Below are 22,649 nucleotides of genomic sequence, written 5' to 3' on the forward strand. Positions count from 1 at the left end.
TGAGTTACAACGTATGTCAAGCATGTCAAACTCGTGGCCGGCGGGCTGCATGCCTTGACCCACCCACTGGGAGTTTGACATGCTTGTGTGTGTACATATCTGTCTTCCAAATTATACATTTAGATGAAATCTATCCTCTCCTTAATTACAGACAGAATTAATTTAAATGTGCACTTGATAACCTAAGCAGGTTCTTGCAAAGTTCTTGATTTAGAGAATAAAAATGAAGTGGAATTAAGCCAAGAAACCGTGTGTTTGAATGGTGTCCTTTACACACCCAGCCCTGTTTCTCTGTTTGAGTCAAAGGAAGTCGTCTTCTGTTTCATTTTAATTCTACAACCCAAGGTATCCCTGCCAGTTAAGTCACGGCCCTTTAATTTTGGTGTGCGAAAGGGGCCTCGGTGGCTGTCACACAGGGCCGGGCACCCCGAGGCCAGCGGGGGCCCGTGAAGCCTGGCCTGCCCTCGGGTGTTTGGTACTTGCTAAGGATCTTGGGCTTTGCAGAGAAAATCTGATTAAAACCTGGGAAACCCAATTAAGAACGCCACCGTTGCCTCCCTCGGTCATACACACACGTCTCATTTCGTCAGTAGATGGCATTTAGATTTTGAAATTCCTCATCGTGACGGTGGGTTTCACTCCCATTGGAAAGACTTCAGTGGTTCACAGAGGCAGAGGTTTTTGTCGATTCAAGCTCATGGGCCGTCTCACAGGAAGGCAGTCTGGTAATTTGAGTCCTCTGCTCCCCAGCAGAGATGCCCGAGACACGGGACAGGGTTTCCGCGTGTGGGATTGAGCTGTGGGAGGAGGGGGAGGGGGCGTGGCCTCCCTGTGAGGAAACACCTTGGGTCACGTCACTGTTTATCTGTCCCGTGTGCATCGTGTGTCTGTCCGTGCTCACACTCCTCACGGACGGGCAGGGACACCGTGAAGACGCCTCCTCTGCTGAACTTGAACTCCCACTGGGGTCAGGTTGCAGGCCTGGAGACCGGCCCCCACGCTGTGAGTGGTCGGGTTGTGCAGTGACAACCAGTGTGTGTTCAGGGGGAAGCGGAGACAGGGACTCGGGTCAGCACAGCCCGTGGGGACCTTGCATGAAGGCAGCCGAGAGCGGGAAAGCCCAGTGGCACCTGGCAGGTGAGCGCAGAGCCGGGCAGGGGTGCAGGGTGGGGTGGAGGCCCGGCTTCATCCTGGGGTTCATGGCTATCACATGAGCCCAGCAGCGCTGACTCACACAGACGACAACTTTGCTCTCATGCATGCAGGGCCTTTGAAGTAGGAGAGCACCACACTGAAAGTGTATATTTGAAATAAAACAGGTGTCTTTTACTGCTAGTCCCCGAGAACTGGGTGGGGCAGAGGGGGATGGCAGGGCCATCCTGGAGCCCGGGGGCGCCGTGTGGCAGCGCTGGGCTGGGGACTGTCGCTCACAGGCTGTGAGGGGGAGTCCGAGTCTTATTGGCAGGTGAGGAAATCAGGCCTTGGAGAGGCGGATGGTTTTACCCGCAGCCAAGAAAATGGCCAAGATTTCAATCTAGATCTGAGAAAGCAGCAAAGCTTGCAGTCTTCCCAGTACACCCTCTGCCTCAGAATCGGTGTATGCTCAGCAGTGAAAGCAGACAGAAGCCGAGGGCAGAGTCGGCATGTTAACCGCGGGGTGAAACTGGCGGTGAGCGTGCCGGCACTCGAAGCAAAGGGGGCCGCGGGCGAGCCGCACAGTCCTCGTCGCTTCACAGGGGGAAGCACACCTTGCCAAACAAGTTCTTCTCTTGGTGCTGAACTGAAGGCACAGTATCATCCGCACAAAATAGGCCATTTTATTAACCAGTCCCACAGAGAACATGGAAGCAGTGGCTGCTCTCCTGCTGTTTCGTGATCTGACCACGTCCGGGAGTGAGGGGCGTGCGGGTGTGCCTGTGTGCGCCCTCCATAACGGGCCTCGTCACCAGTTCAGAGGGGGAGGACTGACTTCCTTAGCTTCGCTCTGGGGGCTGTTTAAGCGTTGTGAGGATTTGCTAAGGAAGAAGGTATGTAGATACTCTTTGGGAAATCCAAGTGAACCTCTTATTTCCCGTGAGAACCTACACTCAGGAAAACAATGGTGATGCGATGACCAGGGTGCATCTGACTTGATAAACAGTTAGTTGGGGATACTATGTTTGAAATAGTCCTAACGGTGAGTGCACACACCTGTGCTCGCCCTTGTAAGACTAGAAATGCCAAGTTTCCAGTCCTGCCGTTCGGCAGTGCCTTGAACAATGCCTGACGCAGTCCGTGTTCCGTGGGCTGAGTGAGTGAGTGAAGCAGGTATCTCTTACCTAGTGATTCCTACAAGATTAGGAGAAACGTCTGAAGCAAACTGCTGTGTCAACGTATGATAATAGGCTTTTCAAAGATACATTTCAGTTATAGTCTAGGTCCTAGAATCTAGGGCCACCCTGCTTTGCTGGAGCTTTCCTGGTGTTCTGTCTGTATCCACCGGGGAGAGAACGGGAGGGCACCGCTCTACCGTTTGTGGGTTTGACCCATTCGCTTTCTGATCAGGTTTCTGTACTTTTTTGTTACACTTCTATTGCTGTGAGGAGAAATTTTAAATTGAGGACGAAGTCCTTTGTCCCATTCATGGTAACAGGTTACAGACTTCTGCCTTAGAGAAATACCAGGATTCTCATGGAGACTCCGGTGAGCGCGCCGTGTTCTACTGATAGATCTGTAACGAATGTCAGATAAGTTATGAAATGACCAGTTCTTTCAATGAGACTTCAAACGTTGTTTAATTCATACTTTACCAATTAGTCACAGTCCCCCTCTCCCCCAATGTACCTCTACTCATGTATATGGGTACTTGCAAAGCCTTTCTGTCCGATGTATCTACTTTCTAAATTGGATTTTATGTTTCTCTTCCTGTTTCTCTTGCCTTCTCTGTAGATCTATCAGGTCCAGAAGGTAGGCTCTCCGTTCCTGGTTTTCTGTTTGCATGCACTGGTTTTCTCCTGCCAAGGGCCTGGCCGCTTTCCAGAAATAACACCTTTCGCTGAAAATACATAGAAGCCCTCACTGCTTCCCTCGCTGCTTTGTGTGTGAAGCGACTTGAGCGGGATGCTTCAGTCCCCGCCTCGTCTCTGCGAAGAGCAACTCTCCTCGGACGCATGTGTGTGTGCTGAATGCTTTCCTCGTCTTTGTTTTTCTCAAGAAATCAGAAAACTGTTTCTTTGAGGGGAAAAAACGAATTCTAGGACAAAATTAAATCACATTTCAGAATTTGGGAAATCCTTTGAAATCAGGTATTTAAAGGGAAAGATTATCCTTCCATATAATTTTATTAGAAAACGTCGAAAACCTCAGTACACATTACCGTATGTTAAGAGATTATTACCTCACTGTTAAAAATCGTGAGTAGGAAAGAAAATGATGACTCCACAAAGCAGTTCTGTGGCTTCCTGTCAGCCTGCCTCTGTCCTAACGTTGAGAGGGCTAATGTGTGGCTGTTTCCCAGTGTTTTGTAGAAGCAGCTGAGGTTCAGAACTACATGCACTGAGCAGGCCAGACACGGAAATTAAAGAGAAAAACACCCGGTGCATGACCCCTGATTCAGCAGGAATGAAGGGAGGAGTGAGAGGTTCCCTGGGAGTTTATAGAACGTGTACACAGTCTCCCCATAAATGGGTTTCGTTTGTTACATATGACACCTGTAGTTTCTTTTTATACACTTACTCACTTTCTAGGTAAAGGACAACTATGTTTTTTCTTTTAGAGCAGCTAATAATTACATTTAACTTCAAAAGTTAGGACGTGGGGGCCCTTTCGACACACTATTTAAAGTGCTGCCCTTGAGTTCCTTCACTACCTACAGCCCTGAAAAGCCTTCCCGTCCTGCCCCATCCCCGTCTGCATCAGTACCACCCGGAAGAGGGTAAAGGAATCAGTTAAGTAGGCACCAGCATCTCTGTGTACTTTGTTAGATTTTGTGGGATCTGAGAATTAAAATGTGACCTGAAGCTAGAGCCAGTCACATGTACAGTCTTGGAGCAAAGGCGGCAGGTGAAAGGAGGGCGGGAACCCAGGCTGTACCCCACAGAGCAGGCATGACTGTCCTCATACCGACACAAGAGACGGTCGGCTGCCACTTGGATTCACTCATTCGCTACTCGCCCGAGATCGCTATTGTTTTCTTCTCACTCACCCACCAGTGAGAACTTGGCCAGATGGAAATTTGTATGCGGAGTGAAACCGGTCCTCCTCGCGGAAGCAGAGACACATTTGTATAATAAAGATGGGTCCAAGGTCACTGCAAGGACGAGACAGGGAGGCAGGGAGTGTGCTCTCCAGCCCGTTCGGCTGCTTGGAATGACGGCTTCTCTTCTGTGGAATCAAAGCTATTTCTGAAAGCCAAGCACCTTTTGCGTTCCTCTGGCCCTCCCTTCCCCTGCATGACTCACCGGCTAACCCTACTCGTTCACCTCTGAAGTGCGGGGTGCTTCCTGGAGTCCACTGTGCTGGCCTGTGAGCTAGCGCCAGGGCAACTAGCAACTGCACTCGCTGTTGGTTTCTGGGGCCTCCCCCCTCCACGGGAGGACACGGAGACACAGCGAGAGTTACAGCCGCTGTTTATCAGGCCACCCATGAACTAGATGGAAAGCTTTGGATACTGGTTCTCGTTTTTATCATGAAAAGAGCAATAGTGTGCAGGACTTGATATAGTATTGGCAAAAAGAGTAATAGGAAAGCATCGTAGAGACTACCTTTGGGATTTAAATCGTATTTTGTGAACTTATATAGGCCCTTCTCCTTTTTAAAAACCCGTTTTCTATCTTTATAATTAAGCCATAAGATAAAGGAGGTCGATGGCATTACATTATACTTACCTGGAATCCAAGAGTGAGCGTTGGGCTAATGTTAATTGAATGCACAACAGCTTCAAGCTGTTGGATTTTACTTAATTTGATGTTAAAACATGACTGGGAAGTGTGTAATTGTCTTTCCTGTCGTGATTTATAGTCTAAGGCACATCACTCATAGAAAAAGCTTTGGCTCATGTACTTTTGATACTGCCGTTCTGTACTGGTTGTGTTTTTAAGGCATTGCTAAATTCTCCCTCCTGATTTTTCCTCTTCCAGTTCTCCACTTACACCACCTCTAAGCGGAAGGGGCAAGGCCGTTGGGGACCTTAGACCTGGCCGCCCCTCGAAAGAAACGGAGACTGAACCCACTGCAGCAGCATCGGGGGGCGGTCCCTGTAAAATAACCCAACAATTCGTTTTACTCCTCACACCTATTGTTTACCCTTCTGATGAGAAGGTTTTACTGTGTGAAGCGGAAAATCACATCGACGTTACAGAGGTGTGGTTGGTTGGTCCTTGATTTTCTCTGGAAATTCAGGGCAAAGAGAAGAGTAAAACCCCGTTCTTTGAACTGTACCTGGGGTCCCCCTGCCTTTGGAATTGTTGTGTTTAGTAACAGGGACAGCCGGTCTGAATCTGCTTTTCTAACTTGGACCGACCGCCGTAGTTTAGACAAGCCAGGTGGAAACATGGAGGCATTCGCTACAGAAAATCAGAACATAACTTGCAAACATTATTTGTTCCCTGTACAAAGGCCTCCCCCTCCATAGCTGTAAAGATGCCCAAAGTTTGTAAGTTCAGCAGGGGTATCAGAGAGCAGGAACAAGTGCGCCAGAAATCGGGGGGCAATCGTAGTTGCCCCCTTGCTGCTACATTTCTGAGGCGGAGAGCCCTCGGAACCAGCATGGGGGCTCCATGTGCTGTGGCTCGGTGTCCATCCTGGTCTCTAGGCCCCCTGGGCCCCAGGAATGCATCGTCCTGGCTCCCTGGGCTTGCAGGTGGGAGCGGGTGGGCGGGGTGTGTCCCGGCTCCACTGCCTCACTGCTTTGTCTTGGCGTGTTCCCCGCACCGTGTGGCCTGGGCAGCAGCTTGGGAATGCATGTCACACAGCTCCCTTTGCATTTACCATTTCCCTTCTCGCCTAATTGTCTTTCCTTTCTGTCCGTAGAAATATTACGGGCTGTACACGAAATGGGGTGACATCGAGCAGTGGATGGTAGGCCTTGGATACGATTTTAAGAAACTTGCATGGTTTATAATTTGATTGTTACTCAGTTTAATTACATAAATAGATTCCTGTTGCATCATAATTTAATCCCCAGAGGTTCCTGCCATTCCTCTTGCGTCTGGCCTGGTAGTTTACCTCCCGGCGGAGGCCTGGGTAGGAGGTCCCTAGCCAGGCCTTTGGTCTGGTCTGTGCAGCTGACTCCTGGAGTGTCCAGGCCAGTGTTTGTGGAGGTCCACGCCCCCCTGGCCTCCTGGGGCAGAGTGCTGTCCACTAGGACACTTGGGCCAGGCGTGTGTCCCAGGCATGAGGACTCACCCATTTCCATCCTGGGCTCTGGTTGGAACCCAGAGGCCACATTATGCTCCATTTCCTTCTCTCACTATTGTCGTCGGCTGGTGGTTACCCTCATTCCAACCTTTACCTGCCTTCTATGTTTGCCCCGCCCCCACCCCACCCGATATTCCCACTGAAACCCCTATTCTCTGGCGAAAACATTCCTGTACCTTCTCACCATTTCCTAGAACAGCTTCTCTATGCTCCTATGTCAGTTGAGAACTAGCTCGCCCCTACCCTGTCCTTAGGACCCTCCCAGGAGGGTGTGGGTGGCCCACCGCCCACTGGGTGCTGCCCATGGTCCCGAGAGGACATGGCTTCTCCCATCATTCATCCATGCACCTGAGTGTGCCCCCTCCTCCTGTCCTTGTCACCAGCCTCCTGGTCATTGTCACATACCTTTAGCACTTGAGAATCTGGCCAGTGTGGAAATGTCCTGCTAAATATCCCTGATACATAAAATAATCTAAGGAAACGTAAAATTTCTTCCTAACATCGCAGGTGCCTGCATAAAATACGAAAGGCACTTCTGGAAATATAAGGAGCACACACTTCCACTGTTTAAAAAATGGTGAACTACAACCTTCACAATGTGTGAGCCATCGTTTTAGGCTTGTGTGGCACAGGCAGATGTCCTTGTAGCCAATCTCAGGGCACCCCTGAAAGGGGTCGTTGGTTTCTGTGCCACCGAGGAAGAGAAAGGCTGCTAGTTATCGTTGTGAGCAGCTCCGTGCCGGCTTCCCGGTGTGGAAACTGCATCTGGGAACGCACACAGTACACCAGAGAGCGTGCGTCCTTATGGCTCTTTCACGGACATGGTTTCTCTTCTGACCCCCAAGGGGAGGAGAGCAAGGCTCTGAATGTAAGGAAAAAAAGTGGGTGGGTTGACATGGACCAGACTTTAGAGGTTAGAAAAAAATTAAGGCTCGGCTTCCCCTCCACCACACACTTGTTTTGAAAGCCAAGATGAAATATGCCAATTATTCACGAGTTCAGTACCCCCCTTTGGAAGAAAACATTTCTCGCCGGCAATTTAAGTGAAGCCTCTAAGCAAAGGCAAAGGAAACGTGTGCCATTTATATCAGGAATACTGTGCGGAGGCACAGCTGGACTGTCAGGGCCTCCCTGTGTCCGTCTCTAACCTCACGCTCTCTCCTCCTTTGGCAGGAAGACAGTGAGCGCTGCTCACGCAGATCCAGAAGGAACACCTCGGTTAGTACTGCATTCATTCACTACTCAGGCGTTAGGATGGAAATCTAATTTGTATTTTTAGTGATATATATATCACTAAAAACATATATATATATATATATATATATATATATAGTATATAGTATATATACATTATCTCAATGATGTTTATTAAAGAAGTTAATACTGATGTTATTACCTAAACAAAGACAATGAACTCAGCTTTTAGCATTTTGACCTAACTTTGGGGAGGGGAGAGTGTTTGAGACATTTCTAAGTATTACTATATTCATAACAGTTTTAATGCTTCTTTTGCTATCGAATACCCACGAACATTTCACAAAATAATGTGCATCGAGGCTACGTCGTTGTAGACTCCGGTGAAGTAAATAACAGCACTTTAATAAAATTAATCGAAAGCCGTATTATCTGGAAACAGCCTGCTATAAACAGAGGCGCACAAAGCCCGAGCTGGCTTGGACCTCAGCTCAGGGCGAGAGCTTTTTGGAGGCTGCCAGTCGGCCCCACTGCTGTGGTGTCCGGCCAGCCGCCTCCGATCGAGAGCTGGCGTGGGCTGCTTTGTGTTGCATTGTCACTTCATGCCTATTTCATCCTTTCTCTTACTAGGCTTCTGATGAAGATGAGCGCGTGTCAGTGGGTAGTCGCGGAAGCCTGAGGGTCAGTAACCTGAATGCTTGCGTCTGCATGGTTCATTTATGTCCAAGTCCTTCGCTTTTCACCCCTGCATTCACACGTCCTGCTCATTACCCCTTGTAGTCTTGTAGTCACTATCCAACTGACAAGGCACTTATTTAAGATCTATGCAATGGCGGGTGTCTCCTGGTTGCTGTAGAAAGATTACACCAGCAGTGAGGGGCATAAGCATAGGCACCTGGGCTGTGCCTTTCTCCAAGAGTGGAGGTCACCGTGTTTTTGTATGTCTGTCCACATCACAAAACTGCCACATCCTGGTGAAGTTGGCTGGGCGTGGCTGGTGGGATAAAGGCGAAGGAGCAGGCTGCCAGTCGTGTGCTATTTGCACACACGCTCCCGGCCGCATCTGAATCTCAGGTTCAGTAACTGTCGGTGGAAGTCTTTCTTAGTGGTGTTTCTGCGGAGGCCGCCTGGTGGGAAGTGGGGCCGCCTGGACCCCGGGGGCTGCGTCTGCTCGCCTCCAGGAAACGCTCCTTTCCTCGACTTGGTGAAATCTCTTCATCACAGTCGCTTAGTGGCTGATAAACACAACAACATATTTTCCTTGAACTTTCCAAAAATATTCATAATTACATTTGAAAAAGTTGTGTGCTTTGGGAAGTGAAGTAGGGAAACTGTTTTTAAGGCATTGAATTAATTTGCCAGTTTACTTTACCAAAGGACTGAAACTGCCCCTCACTGCTGGTGGTCATAGGGCTCCATGCAGCCACCATGTGTGACTTAAGGACCGCAGAGAGCAGAAGGCTTGTTTTAAGTCACCATGGCAACCAAATCAATGTCACGCCTAGACTTCTTGTAGGGCACTAAAAATGCCTTTGATTCTGCTGTTCTAACAGTAAATTGTGAAGGGGCTACACTGTTTCATTTCTTTGCAGGTGCCAGAGGCAGATTTTAGAGGAGGAGTTAAAATTACTCTAACTGCTTCAGATTTTAGGAATTATAGCAACATCTGCCGTGGAAGTTCTCTTTAACGTTATGGGATTTGTGGTAGCTATCACCCTAACGTAATTCCTTTTGCAAATACATGAGCTCCTAGAAAGCATGATAAAAATACAATTTTGTTAAGATGTCCAGTATTGCCTGTTTTCTGTTTTTGTTACGTCTGTCTTGGTTTTTAACTGGTTCTTGGCACCTCTCTTTTCTGCCATTTTCCTGGTCCATCCTTACTCTGGCAGTCGCAGCCTGACCTGGAGTCTGGGGGTCCCTACAGCTGGGTGAGATGTTGGGGTGACTTGCCGTGTGATCCTAATGGTGTCGTGTGACAGATAATAACCAGCGGTGTCCTCACTAACTTCATGGGTGTTTGTCTGAAAAGCCTAGTGCATCTTTGTCAGAAAAGACACACATGCCACCCACCAGTCTCTACCTGGGGGCCGTGGGCCAGAGGCGGGTGCAGACCAGAGTGCTTGGTCTTCTCCCTGGAGCCTCCTGGGCACCCTCTGACCCACCTGGTCGGGCTCTGGGCCCAGACTGGCATGCACACACTGTTTGAGCACCAGCTGTTTGCCACACACTGTGCCAGCAGCTCTGAATCCCAAGGGAAAAGATGATGTCTTGCCTTCAAGGAACTCAAATCAGATCAAGAACTGTAGTTCCTTTAAAATATTAAATTTAAGATCATTTTATCTCATAAAGTCCATTGTTTTCTAATCTGTATCCATTCAAATTAAACATAAAACTGGGCTCCTTTGCCAGAAAGACCCCAGTCCCAGCAACAAAAAGAAGGCTTTTGGTTCAAATTCAAAAGTATCCTCTTACGTCTCTCCAGGAGTTTCTGTGCTGTCTGCTTTCCGAAGCCCATAAGCGTGAACCACACGGAAGAAAATCCCATCTCACCAGAAAGTGCGCTGGGCATGAACGTGGCTCGGTACTACGGTCCTGAGAGCAGGTCGCACACCCTTCCCTTTGGGAACTTTTTTAGAAGCATTTGTGCTTTATTCATTCTATTGCATTTCCAAATTATTTAGCAAATATCTGTGTTTAAAAATAGGTATTTTTATTTTTAAGTTGATAATGCCATCCACCCACCTAGCACCCTGGATCCCTGGAGCCTCCTAGTGGGGCTGCTGTCTCCACGTAAGGGCAGGAGAACTCCGGGGGTGGGTTGTCGAGGAGATGCTCGGTCCAGCCCAGCCTCGAGGTCCAGCCACTGGGGCCTGCTGTGGACAGTGGGAGGTGAGAAGCACCTCATTAGACTGAAAAAGCGCTCTTCCCAGCGTCTCCTGGGCCGCCTTCCACAGTGACACTGGCGTCGAGAGCTTTTCTGTGACCCCACCATTCTCGCCACCTTTCTATTCTTTAAGTTATTAAATGTATTGGTGACACGTTTCTAGATTTTTAGCCTTTTTCCAACTGAAAATGAATTCCTTTTGGGGCCCGGCCCAGAGGCGCGGAAGCGTGTATGTGTTGGTGACAGTCAGGGACACCTTCTGGCGCTCACTCTCATTTTCCTTTTCACTCCTTTTTACAACCAAGTTCCGGGCATCGGGGAGTGCACGCAGGAGTTTTGATTTTGCCTTTCTTCTTTTGTTCCTCATCTCTCATGCCCTTGAAGGCGAGCCGTCTTTTGCCTCATTAGAATAATAATCTCACATTGTTCATCAGAAAAGCTGGCAGTTGAGTCGCGTGGGCAAGTGTGACGTTTGCGGGTGGAAGTTCGCGGGTGCTTTGCGAGCGCTGAGCGGTGATTGTGCGCTTCCTGACTAATCACGAGTCACGAGTTAGAGCGATGGGTTCTGGTGAAGCATTAATTTTTGTGTCTTCTCCTCTTTTAGAAAATGCTAACCTCTGCATGCCCAGTGCCCTCTCTGATAGCAGTGTGTCCCCATGTCTCTGCATGTAAGACTCACCCCGAGGAGCTCATCAAAATGCATGTTCCCAGGCCCCTGGGTTCTGATTTCCTGGGCCGGGGCCCACGGTCCTCAGAGGCAGCCCAGGTGACCGCAGTGCAGGTGGCCTGCACAGCCCAGAGTGCGGGAAACGATTCCGTAGAATAGACTGGTTGCACATCAGAGGTCTGACTTAAGGAAGTTCTGTCTGTGGACGTCTTATTCTGATTTTCAGCTCTCTTGACCCTACCACAGCACATAAAGCAGCCCCACCCACCAACAGACAACACACAAAACCATCTGGAGGAGCATAGCTGGTGTCTCTCAGAAGGTCCAAGTGCCTGTCACTATAGAGGTGTGGTTAAGAGCCCATAGATTTCGGAATCTGTCCTAGGACTATATCCCCCATGACAGAATTCTCTTCCACCAGAAAAGGGTGAGTGTTCCCCAAAGCCCTCAAAGTAAGAGTTCCCTGAGTGGTCATGAAAGGCCGAAAGAAAAAGGGTGATGGGTGAGAGAGGACCACTGCCCGGCCCCCACCCACCCTCTGCTCCGTGCTGCTGGCCTTAGAGAATGAGACCAAAAGGAAGACTTGCCTGCAGCAGCCCGCGCTTCCTCAGCAGCAGCGGGGATGCCGTGTTTATATGTGAACCGTTTTTATTCCTCACTCATGATAGTACAGTAAAGGTTACCCGAAGTGGATCCATGTTAGCCTTCATGGTTACATTTTTTCCAGAAACTAGCTTTTAAACAGATAGCAGGAGAATGCGCCTGAGGTCTGAAATATTCAAGTCCCTGACACGGGTTTCTGGATCACATACTCTTTGTTAGTTGAGAGAAGAAATGAGACTGAGTAAAATTCCTGCCCATCTCTAAATATTTTTTCTGTTAAACTTATTTCAGAAATTTTAATATTTCCCCCAGAGTTTTCAAATTGAATGCTGAGGGATTTCTACAAACTCTGATCTAGAAACTTCAAGTTGGTCTGTTGTTGGGGTTTTTTTTAGTCGTATCAGAAGTAAATACATAATTTTATAGTCAAGGTTCCGTGAATCTGGATTTATAATCTGTCCGGAAATTCGTTTACTTATTCTGCATTAATGTCGTGGCTGCAAAATATGGGCGAACGCCTCCCCTCCCGTTTTAATCAGATCTGATCCTCACGGTGGCCCTGGAAAGTATACGTTACTGTGCACAACTCTGCAGCCCAGGGAGAGGGCGTCCAGGATTCAATAACTTAAGGTCACGTGACAGAGCTTCTGTTTGGAATTTGGACTTGTGTCCCTGACCCCTGGTATCTCCCGCCTTTCTTGCCTGCTCTGTGCCCTGCCCCTCCTTTCTCTGTCACAAGAGCTGGTATGTCTTTGTCACTTGACAGCTGTTAATCAGCAGACACGTCCTCGTAGATGAATGAGCGCAGCTTAGACAGCCCAGCGCGTTGGGTCAGGGGAACTTGAACTGGGAGCAGAGAAGAGAAGTGGCGGGCAATAATGAACTTGATCGTTCTCATTTTCCTGGAGGACAAATTATGAAATATGTCCTCAGATTTTATTTTTGGAGTGGGGGGGGAGTAGGAAGACTGGATGCATGAAAAACGAATGTAGAGGATAGAGGATGTATCCTACTGTTTTTCCATGACGAACTTTTACACTTCATCGTAGATTGAATAGAAGCTGTATCTGAATGTTCTGAATAAAATGTCATAATGGGCCACGATTATCAGGGACTAACCCCGAACCCAGAACTGAACACTGACTGGCTCGGGCCGAAACATGACCCGCCCCCTTGCCTGGCAGGCAGGCTTCTTGTGCGCTGGGATTTCCGCAGCACGGCCATCAGACTGGGAACGAGAAGAAACTGCCCGAGAGCTACTGCGCCCAGGCCCATGGGCCTCTTCCATAGGAGGGACTTTGCCTTAAGGCTCAGATGCCCTGTAGTTACACGGGACACTGAGTGGACTTTCCTGGGGTGCAGAGGAGCAGATGGGAGGCGGAGGCTGCCCTGGGCTCTCATTCACCCGCTCCCCTTACACCTGGTTGGTTCTTCCTTGCTGATCTGTATCTGTCTATAATCTGCCTTCATTTGTGTGCTGATGTCACTTTCTTCTTTTCTTCATTGAAACAGACAAATGGTTATGATGGAGAGTTATACGGATCACAGCCCCTGAGCAGAAGATCTGGCAGGGTTAGTACAGTACATTTGCATGGCACAGAATTCAAACAGGTTGCTGCGAAGCTTTTAAAAAATATTGCTCAATCTAGCTGCTTTTGTTTCTGTGTTACACCGGTTCTCTTCCCCCCCCCCCCCCCCCCAGCACATGACAGAATGAGAGCTAATGTTTTTCAACTAGGAAACATTCTCAGAATGTTAGTCTTCTGACATTCTAAGTGGTAGCGTAAGAGATTCATATTGATAAGAATCCCTAGGTTTAAAAGGTCTAGAACTAAAGATTAGCTCTTTCATTATTTTATGGCCCCGTATGTATATATTATGTATGTTCAGCTTTCAAATATATTGAAATTTGACATTTCCACCCTTCCACGTTTCTAGTTATAATTTTAAAGATGGGCAGAGCCTGTGTTTTCCTGGATACCAGCGTTGGAATGCTCACGGTGCAGGGTTGGAAGCAGAAGGGAGTCATCCTGGGTGGGGGAGGGGGTGGAAGGGTTGATGACCAAGCAGGAGTGCGGGAGAGGAGCCGGGGAGGCCTGGGCACTTATCAGGGAGGTCTCTGGATTTCAAAAGGCTAAATTGCCTACATTTTTAATCGTTTCATGCCCTGCTGCAGATCTGTCGTACATTATATTATGTAAACTCTTCCTGTAATTAATGTTTGCTTCACTTTCTTTTACTAGTTGTGGAACCTAGTATTTCTTTAAATTTATCTTAATTATATTAAGCTATGTCATAAGTAGACTTAAGTTCTGTGGTCAGGTTTCAGAGGGGTCACCCAGCCCCACCTTAGCTTTCTGAAACGGCTGATCAGGTTTCCCTCCTGCCTGTTAGGGATTGCATATACTCTGTCTCTTGTCCGCTTTTCTCCTTCCAGGCTAAGAAAAGCATCCTCTCGCTACAGGCTGCCTTCCTACTTACGCGCTCTTTGCACAGAGCTCCTGTGGCCTTCCTCCAGCCTGCTACGTGTTTCTTTACGTTTCTGTTCACTCTAGGACAGAGCACGTGGTCCACCATCGTGTCCTGCAGCCTGTGCCCAGCTGGCCCTCAGGACAAGAGCCACAGGGTCTCTGAGGGCCCCAGTCTGCCCGTTGGGGCTGTATTGACTAGTTTGCAGCTTTTCACTCTCAGTGCATCGGTTCACCTTCCTTGATCACGAAGTCTTATCGTTGAGAGTTGGAAATTGCTGTAGAAGCTCTTTAGTAACTTCAGGCCAATATCACCTTCTTCTCTAGAACATCCCACACGTGTGGTTGCCACGTTTTGTGACAGGACAAGGGGACATCAGGCTCCGTGTTCTACAAATACAGCCAAATATTTTAATCTCTGGTTTTTATGTTGTTGGGATAAAAGTCTGCTTTATGTGTTATTAAGATGTAAGTAATGCCTCTAGAAATACAAAAGAACTTGATTGTAAAACTGTGCACCGCAGAGTAAAATTGGATATAAAACTGATTTAATAAGTAATTAAGAAGTATGATGATTGAAGAACCAATAACCTACATCTAATGCAGCAAGCAGCATGGCTGGGCAGATCTGGGGCAGAACACCTCCCCCCCCCCCCCCCACACACACACACTGAGGGTGAGCTTAGAGCAGGGGTCCTCAAACTACGGCCCGCGGGCCACATGCAAATACAAATATTGTATTTGTTCCCGTTTTGTTTTTTTACTTCAAAATAGGATATGTGCAGTGTGCATAGGAATTTGTTCATAGTTTTTTTTTAAACTATAGTCCGGCCCTCCAGCGGTCTGAGGGACAGTGAACTGGCCCCCTGTTTAAAAAGTTTGAGGACCCCTGGCTTAGAGAAAGGCTGGGTGGGTTGGGAAGCTTTTAGATGTGGAGAATATCAGTGTGGGAAGGAGTAAATGACCAGGCTGAAGGTAGGAGTTTAGAAACATTCTACAGGGAACTCAGTTTCCATAGGGGGACCGCTTGATGGTTTTGATCCCCACCTCATGCCTGCATTTGTAGCATTTACAGTCGCGTCCCCATCTAAATTCTGGGTTGGTTTCGGGAGTTTTTAGAGTGTATATCCCATAAAACCACAATGACAGCTGTAGGCCAGTTGCTTTCTGTGGATAGTGGTTCACAGATGGAAGGGGTGGCTTTCTCCAGCTGAGCGGGAGCCCTCAGGGCTCTGGCCTGAAGGAAGATTGCAGAATTTGCATCCATGGAGTTTTAGGTAGCTAAGAAGGTATGTAATACTGTAAGTTTAGATAGCAGGTGACAGATGGTCCATCATAAGATTTAGTAAGGAATTACAAATAATACTAGAGGTGGGAAATTGTGAAAAACAATAATAGTTACACTGCAGGGCATCACGGAGACGTCAACACTGGAACGTGAACGATAGATAGCTCAGAGCCTCTAGTGCAGCGGTTCTCAACCTGTGGGTTGCGATCCCTTTGGCGGTATAACGACCCTTTCACAGGGGTCGCCTAAGACCATCCTGCATATCAGATATTTACATTATGATTCATAACAGTAGCAACATTACAGTTATGAAGGAGCAACGAAAATGATTTTATGGTTGGGGGTCACCACAACATGAGGAATTGTATTAAAGGGTCGCGGCATTAGGAAGGTTGAGAACCACTGCTAGTGGCCAAGAATTTCTGCGGGAGGGCAGCAGGTCTCTGTCCTCCCTCTGATGGAGGGCTGATGTGGTGTGGTTGTGTGCTCTGTGTTTGCCTTTGACTGGGACAGACGGGCTTTGGGGATGAAGGTAAGGAACTGTGCATCACTTACAATGTCTTCTTTGGTGCCCAGAACTCCACCTACAGCGGTGACGGCAGATCCTCTACTGTGTCCTCATCCAGAGAGGAGAAGTTGGTTCGTTTCCATTTAAATCTTTCACATCCTCTCTCCAGAAACGACAGGTTCTGTAGCATGCAACCTCGTGTGTGTGAATTCCGCTCTTTTCTCTTTTAACATCTTCTTTACAGATTTTCATTTGGGTGGATTGTAAAGTCGGTTGTTGAGCAGTAATTAGTATGATATGTTTAATTCAGATGAATTGTGCTGGTCAGCTGGGTACAATGGAAGGAAGTATTTATGTGGCTGTTTGGTAGTTAGAATTAATCAGAAGGAAACAAAAAATAAGAAAGCTTGAACGTCTCTCCTCGAAAGTCCCCGGAAACAGAATTAGTGTTAGGGTGCATGCAAACTTGGTGGCAAGAAAATCAAATCCAAATCCACAAGTCTACACAGCAGAGTGCCTTCCCACGGATGTGCATCCGTTTTGATAGGCAAATAGTCCTCAATAGTTTAAGGGCCCTGGGAGGTGAGGCTTGCTTGTCCTAAGTCAGGTTCGTGTTCACAGCAAACACAGAGCTCGTGTAGGAAGGAGGATCACAAATGTTAGCGTTCACGTCCTGAACAGAAAACAGGCCCACCTGCCCGATACCCCTGTGCAGCGGGTGATGGGGAGAAACTCATCTTGCCAGGAAGTGTCATAACTAAGATGTGTGCTCACCTTCAGGTGTAAACAGAGGGGACGGGGGGAGATAGAATAAGCGGAAAGTAACCAGGTAGAGCCCCAGGAGTCTGTCTCCTCGCCTCTGTCATGCCTGGTCCCCTCCTGCTTCCTGCTTTTGCCTCTGGTGCGGGGGTGGGGGGCCGGGACATTGCTGGCAGCCCCATCACTTGCTCTCTCACTTTCCAAACGCCCACCGCTGCCTTCCAGCCTCACTCCGGGCCTCTGTACCTTTCTTCCCCCAAGAGTTTTGAGTGAGCTGTAAGCAGCAAAATACGGGTGGGTTTTAACACCTCATTGAGTGTTAAACTATTGATGAGGTTTAACACTTTAAGAGTTTTGTGGGTATTATGTGCATTTTCTTAACTCCGGGGAATTGTTGCTATTACAAAGAGCACTTTGTCCCTCAGAAAACTTGCTGCTCACTCTCCAAGCGGAGATGCTTGCTCTCCAATAGAAGATGGTGGTAGAGACCCAGTGCCCACCAGTGAATTATTCACCACAGCTCAGCATGTGTCTGACTCACTCACATTCATGTAAGAGAAGAACCACATCCCCGGGGTGAAGTCACAATGAGAGCTGGCCTTTTGGAAGCATAAGGCTCGTCGTATGTGTCCCACCATCACGCTGCCCGACACCCGTTACTCGCCCGCCCTCAGCATCTCCCCACCCGTTGCTGGGCTTTTGAATTTTACTTAAATCTAATAACAGGAAGCTGTCAGTGCAGCATGTAGCACTGAAGACTTCTCTAAGGAACATCTCCCGCTGTTCACGTCGGAGCAAACCCCGCACTGGACCGTGCAGTGTCCGGAGGCACTTTCTCCCACGTGGCGACGTGGGCCCTGTGCTTTCAGCGCCTGGAGCAAGTCTCACCATTTGCACCAAATAGCAGGCAGTTCAGTTTCTTCCTGTCTAGCCCAGAATTCCACTTGCCTGCTCAGGTCGTTTTGGTGCCTCTTATTCAAGGTGTAGGGGGGCAGGCACAAGTTATGGGCCTTGAAGGGGTGACGGGCATCTTAAGGTGCCACCCAGCTACCTGAATGGAACCACTCCACATTCAGGGGCGGCCCTGTTCTTGTCTGGTTGGAGCACAGAAACGGAGCAACGAACTTCCTCTCCCAGGGTCCTTTCGTTTGGGTAAAACATTTTATTTGGGGAAATTGTTAATTTATAGAGTAGTATCCCCCAGCAATATTCTCTAGACCAGTGGTTCTCAACCTCTGGGTTGCGACCCCTTTGGGGGTCGAACGACCCTTTCACAGGGGCCGCCTAAGACCATCGGAAAACACATATAATTACATATTGTTTTTGTGATTAATCACTATGCTTTAATTATGTTCGATTTGTAACAATGAAATTGGGGGTCACCACAACATGAGGAACTGTATTAAAGGGTCGCGGCATTAGGAAGGTTGAGAACCACTGGTCTAGACCCTTGGTCTCAGAATTACAGCGCTGACTTGGCCGTGTCTGCTGTGAGTTGTGGATGCCTGCTTTGTGCGAATACCCAGGAGACCACGCCAAAGACCATTTCCAATGAAATGTTCCGCTACAGAAAATAAAGGTTGATATCTCCACAAATTCTTCGTTTTGAGCTTTTTCCCACCAAACTTTAAAAATCAGAACTCCAATTACAAAGACGTTCAACGCCCCCGTGGTCTTGCTGCTGATGAAAAATAGTGAGATCTGGTTTTGCCTGTGTGCAGATTCGGAAGTCCTGGTGTGGTCCCCACCGTAGTTCGTCAGTTAACGGGACCGTCTTTATTTCCTTCTGATCGTCCTTCTGTCTCCCGCCCCCGGCAGTGCATGCCCGTTACCGATTTGGTTGTAAAAGGTGGTTTTGTGTGAATGTACAATGCGTTGTGCCTTTGGGATGAAACGAAGCCGCAGCCTCGTCCCCTCCGCTGTGTTCTCTGATTGCAGGGGCCGTCCTGCTCTGACCTCGGCCTTCCCCGCGGTGGCCTTGCGCCCCAGGTCCTGTTCGCCCAGAGTGGAAGCCGGGTCTGTCTCCCCTTCTCACGTCCCTGCTTCCTCCTCCTCCTTCCCTGTGTGTCATCCACGACTGAGTGAATGTGTGGACACTCACCCTCTCCCACATGAACTCCCAGGAGCAGAGCCCAGCAGTGGTTTCCATTCACTGACTTGCTAAGACTTTTCTCAACTGTTGAAAGCATTATCGCACATAACTTCAGACCTTATATAGAAAAGGGGGGTTTAGGAAGAAGGAGGCTCTAGCGAATGGGTCTTTTCAAAAGCTCAGGGCCCCCAAATTGGTCTCTTGGGTCCCTCCTCCTCTTCCAGCAATTGTTCCCCATTTGGGGTTTCATTTGTTTTCTTAAAAAATATTTTTCTCTGGTTGGTGTGTCCAGGAAGCAATTTGGAAGGCTTTGGGGCATGATCGGCCTCCTCCGTCTCTGAGGAGGGGGGACAGCCCTGTTTCTTTGGCTCACGCTCCCCTGGCTTCCTGTTTGCACGGGCCCGCCTGCAGGCCAGCGGGTGCTGGGCCTGTGAGCTGCAGGGAGGCCCTGTGGCGCTCACACCAGGAGGCCCTGTCGGAGCTCCAAGTAGGGACCCAGTCATGGAGGCTGAATTGTCCTCTCCTTGTATTGTCCTGTCCCCCGCGTCGCTGAGTGACTCATCCCTGGTCATGCACATTCCAGGACTGGCCCGGTGGCCCTGTGCTGTGGGCTTTCCATGGCCTGTGCCTGGAAATGAGTCACGATGCTATTCTGGGGCTCAGTCTGCGGCCACACCAGCCTTCACGTCCCAGCACACCCTGCAGGGCTCTGGCTGGCCAGCAGCCGCAGGCCGACAGCTCCTTGTGTGTCGTGAAGGCTGCTCCCGGCACCCTCTGCTAGAAATAAGTGCACTGCCGCTCCCTCTCCCTGCGTGGACGTGTGTGGATTAACACTCCTCCGTGCTTTCTTAACCTGGGGTTTGACTGCGGGTTTGGTTGCTCTTGTGGGTGTTGTTTACCTTGTCACCATTCTGCCTCATCCCCTCACACCTTCTTCCAGGAATACCTGGAAAGAAATGACAAGAAAATAGTCATATTTCAAAGATGCTGGGGAAGTATAGGGTTTTAAAGTTAACAATCATCTTGCATTTCTCTTTCCTGTAAACTTGCGTTTGTATCTATCAAATACACTGAAAACATCGACTTCTTCTAACTGTTGCACAACACTTTGGCTGCCGTGCTAACCGAAAGTATCTGATTACCTGGCTTGGGATGTGTTGCCCTTTTTGTCAAGACTTTTAAAACCTGCCGTTTACTTCCATCCTCCAGCCCTCCTGTCTGTACAGCGCTGCCCGGCCAGCGGGGAGTTCCCGGGTGCGTGTGCTCGCCCCCCCTCCAGGCCCCTCTGCCCGCCCCGTCGTGCCCCCACTGCGCGTGCACGCCCCACCCCGCACACCTGCATCTGTCAGCAGCCCTGCTGGGATGACCTGCCGGTGACATGGCGCTCACACCTGCATGGTGTCTGCCACCTTTGGCCAGATCTGGGCTTTATTCTCCCCACAGCTGACAGTAACCGTCACCCGGCTTCCGTCCCCAGGAAGGCAGTGTTTGTCTAGCCTTGCTGGGCAGGAATGGAGCAAGGCAACGTTTACTCAATTCATTGGCAGAAAGAAAGGCGGTTTTTTATTGCTTTGGTGTAACATTAGCAGGTATTAATCCGTTGTGTGCTGTATTACCTTGGAAATTTCCAGTTTTAAATACAAGGTACTTATGTGAGTGGGAAACTTAAATATTCAAAGTGGCTATGCTGAGTGGTTAATAACTTTCTGAATCTCCACCAGATTGCACACTTGTGAATTAGACACGTCACTGGCTGAGCAAACCAGCTGTGTCAGGGGAAACGGGAAATGGGAGGCCCTTTGAGCTGGGCAAAGGCTGACATGGCCAGTCACGCTATTGTAAACTCCTGTTACCCTCGGTGTTTCATTACATGGGATTTTCATGTTAATCAGATATTCTGTTTTCTAGTTCACACATTTTAAATAATTATAAAAATCAAACTGCAATCAATGTCCTATTTTGTTCCAAAGCCACTTCATATTAGAGTCATTTTCTAAATGCCGGGTACAAGGATGCCGTGACGAAAGTCGGGATATTTGAATGATCTGCTCAGCTAAATCTGGGCTCACAGGTTTTCACTCAGCGAGGCGTCTTTTTCAGAGTCATAGATTGAAAGAACCTGCTGGTGTCAGCAGCAGCTAAACGTCTCTCCCTTGGATTTTGCACATCCCTGCCCTGCTCCCCAGCACTTGCCCTGGGACGGTAGCTTTGAGCCCTCCCTGCATGCCTTCCCTCTCAGTGTCTTTCAGGATGCGCCCCCGGCATGTGCCGGTCTGCCTCGGCTTGTGTTGCGGAGTTTTCTGGGCGCCGGGAGAGAGGAAGGCGCCCTGTCCTGACAGTCTGTTTTCCACAGGCGTCTGTGTTCGGGGACGGCAGTCTCGGTGGGCCTCGGCGAGGAAGCGCCTCTGGTTCCTATGCTGTAAGGCGCTGTCTGTGCTCCCAGAGCTTCCTCCCGTCTGCTGCATGACCTGGGTGGCTCGCCCGGCACCGTTCAGCCCCGGGGATAACTGGCCTAGGTCACAGGGAGGAAGGACTGTCTCGTCCCAATTTCCCATGGACGAAGGGGCATGGATGATGGGAATCACGAAGCCTGTGGGCGTTAGTTCCGTGTCCTCACTCATTGCAGTCACAGGGAGGAGACTGACCCGGGCTGAGTTTCATCAGCTCTTTCCCTGCCACAGGCAGACAGTACGTAAGTAGTGAAGGGGTTGGTCTTAGGAGGAGGAAAAGGAGACTCAGACAGGCCACCGGTTATTTCCACCTCTGGATCATCGAGGATGATGAACACATTCAAAGACTCAGAACATTACACGTATGCCATTTCCTCATTTTATTTTGCCTTCCCCCCACTTCAAAGGATTGGAAATGGTATTTCAGTAAAGGTGTGGTAGTTGTACATGAAATGCTTGTTGAATGAAAAAACTGGGTGAGTGAATGAGTGGGTGATGGAGGTGAGCAAATAGAGAAATGAACAGTCAGTCCCGGGAAGCGGAGCTAATGAGCCCCTCCCACAGACCAGTGGAAACGGAGCATCAGCCCTAACCAGCCCTCCCCATGGTCAGCAGTTCTGCATCCCAGGGCACCCCCACAAAGTCCCATAAAAATGCACCACGCCCCACGTGCAATAAAATGGCTTCCTAAGAAATACAAGTCCCATAAAAATGCACCGCGCCCCACGGGCAATAGAATGGTTTCCTAAGAAATACTTGAAAGTGTTTTTCTAATTTTGCTTTCCAAAATGATTGGCTACTTCATAAATTAGTTACATAATCCAATTTTATGATTTTTTCTATTTCTCCAATCATCATGAATATTCAGAGATTCTTACAAAGTAACCAGTAACATCTACAGTTTTTTTAAAAAAATGTATTTTATTGATTTTTTACAGAGAGGAAGGGAGAGAGATAGAGAGTTAGAAACATCGATGAGAGAGAAACATCGATCAGCTGCCTCCTGCACATCTCCCACTGGGGATGTGCCCGCAACCCAGGTACATGCCCTTGACCGGAATCGAACCTGGGACCTTTCAGCCTGCAGGCTGATGCTCTATCCACTGAGCCAAACCGGTTTCGGCTACAGTTTTCTTTAGAATGTGATTTTTATGAATATTATATCTAATAATTAACTAACATCGCATTAGTTTTCGTTGACATCTAATTAGGCATTTATCATTTTATGTTGCATAACATTTTTCATGTTGTAGAGCCGCTTTTCACAGTTCTTAGGTATTTGTGTAGGCCATTACGAAGTTCATAAAGCTCATGGGTGAAACAGCTTTAGGTCATAT

General features: G+C 48.7%; 1 protein-coding gene across 50 annotated transcripts in view; it reads left to right on the forward strand.

The window, feature by feature from the left end:
- Positions 1–22,649, forward strand: part of LRRFIP1 (LRR binding FLII interacting protein 1) — a 114,955-nt gene that overhangs the window by 58,301 nt on the left and 34,005 nt on the right. For 8 of the 50 annotated variants that reach the window (XR_009453780.1, XR_009453781.1, XM_059703704.1 and 5 more), the window contains exons 3-12: positions 2,929–2,946; positions 6,010–6,057; positions 7,570–7,614; positions 8,221–8,271; positions 9,483–9,521; positions 13,260–13,319; positions 16,080–16,142; positions 18,709–18,786; positions 20,072–20,116; positions 21,216–21,281. The exons of 6 other annotated variants lie outside the window; for them this stretch is intronic. Coding sequence is in view for 42 of the 44 variants with exons in the window: in XM_059703704.1 (XP_059559687.1) it covers positions 2,929–2,946; positions 6,010–6,057; positions 7,570–7,614; positions 8,221–8,271; positions 9,483–9,521; positions 13,260–13,319; positions 16,080–16,142; positions 18,709–18,786; positions 20,072–20,116; positions 21,216–21,281 (513 nt within the window). In the remaining 2 variants the exon portion in view is untranslated. The remainder of the gene's footprint in view (positions 1–2,928; positions 2,947–6,009; positions 6,058–7,569; positions 7,615–8,220; positions 8,272–9,482; positions 9,522–13,259; positions 13,320–16,079; positions 16,143–18,708; positions 18,787–20,071; positions 20,117–21,215; positions 21,282–22,649) is intronic. 36 more of the 50 variants (XM_059703689.1, XM_059703693.1, XM_059703700.1 and 33 more) reach the window with 24 other exon arrangements.

Source organism: Myotis daubentonii, chromosome 7 (genome assembly GCF_963259705.1).
Source record: "Myotis daubentonii chromosome 7, mMyoDau2.1, whole genome shotgun sequence".
NCBI classification, from domain to species: domain Eukaryota; kingdom Metazoa; phylum Chordata; class Mammalia; order Chiroptera; family Vespertilionidae; genus Myotis; species Myotis daubentonii.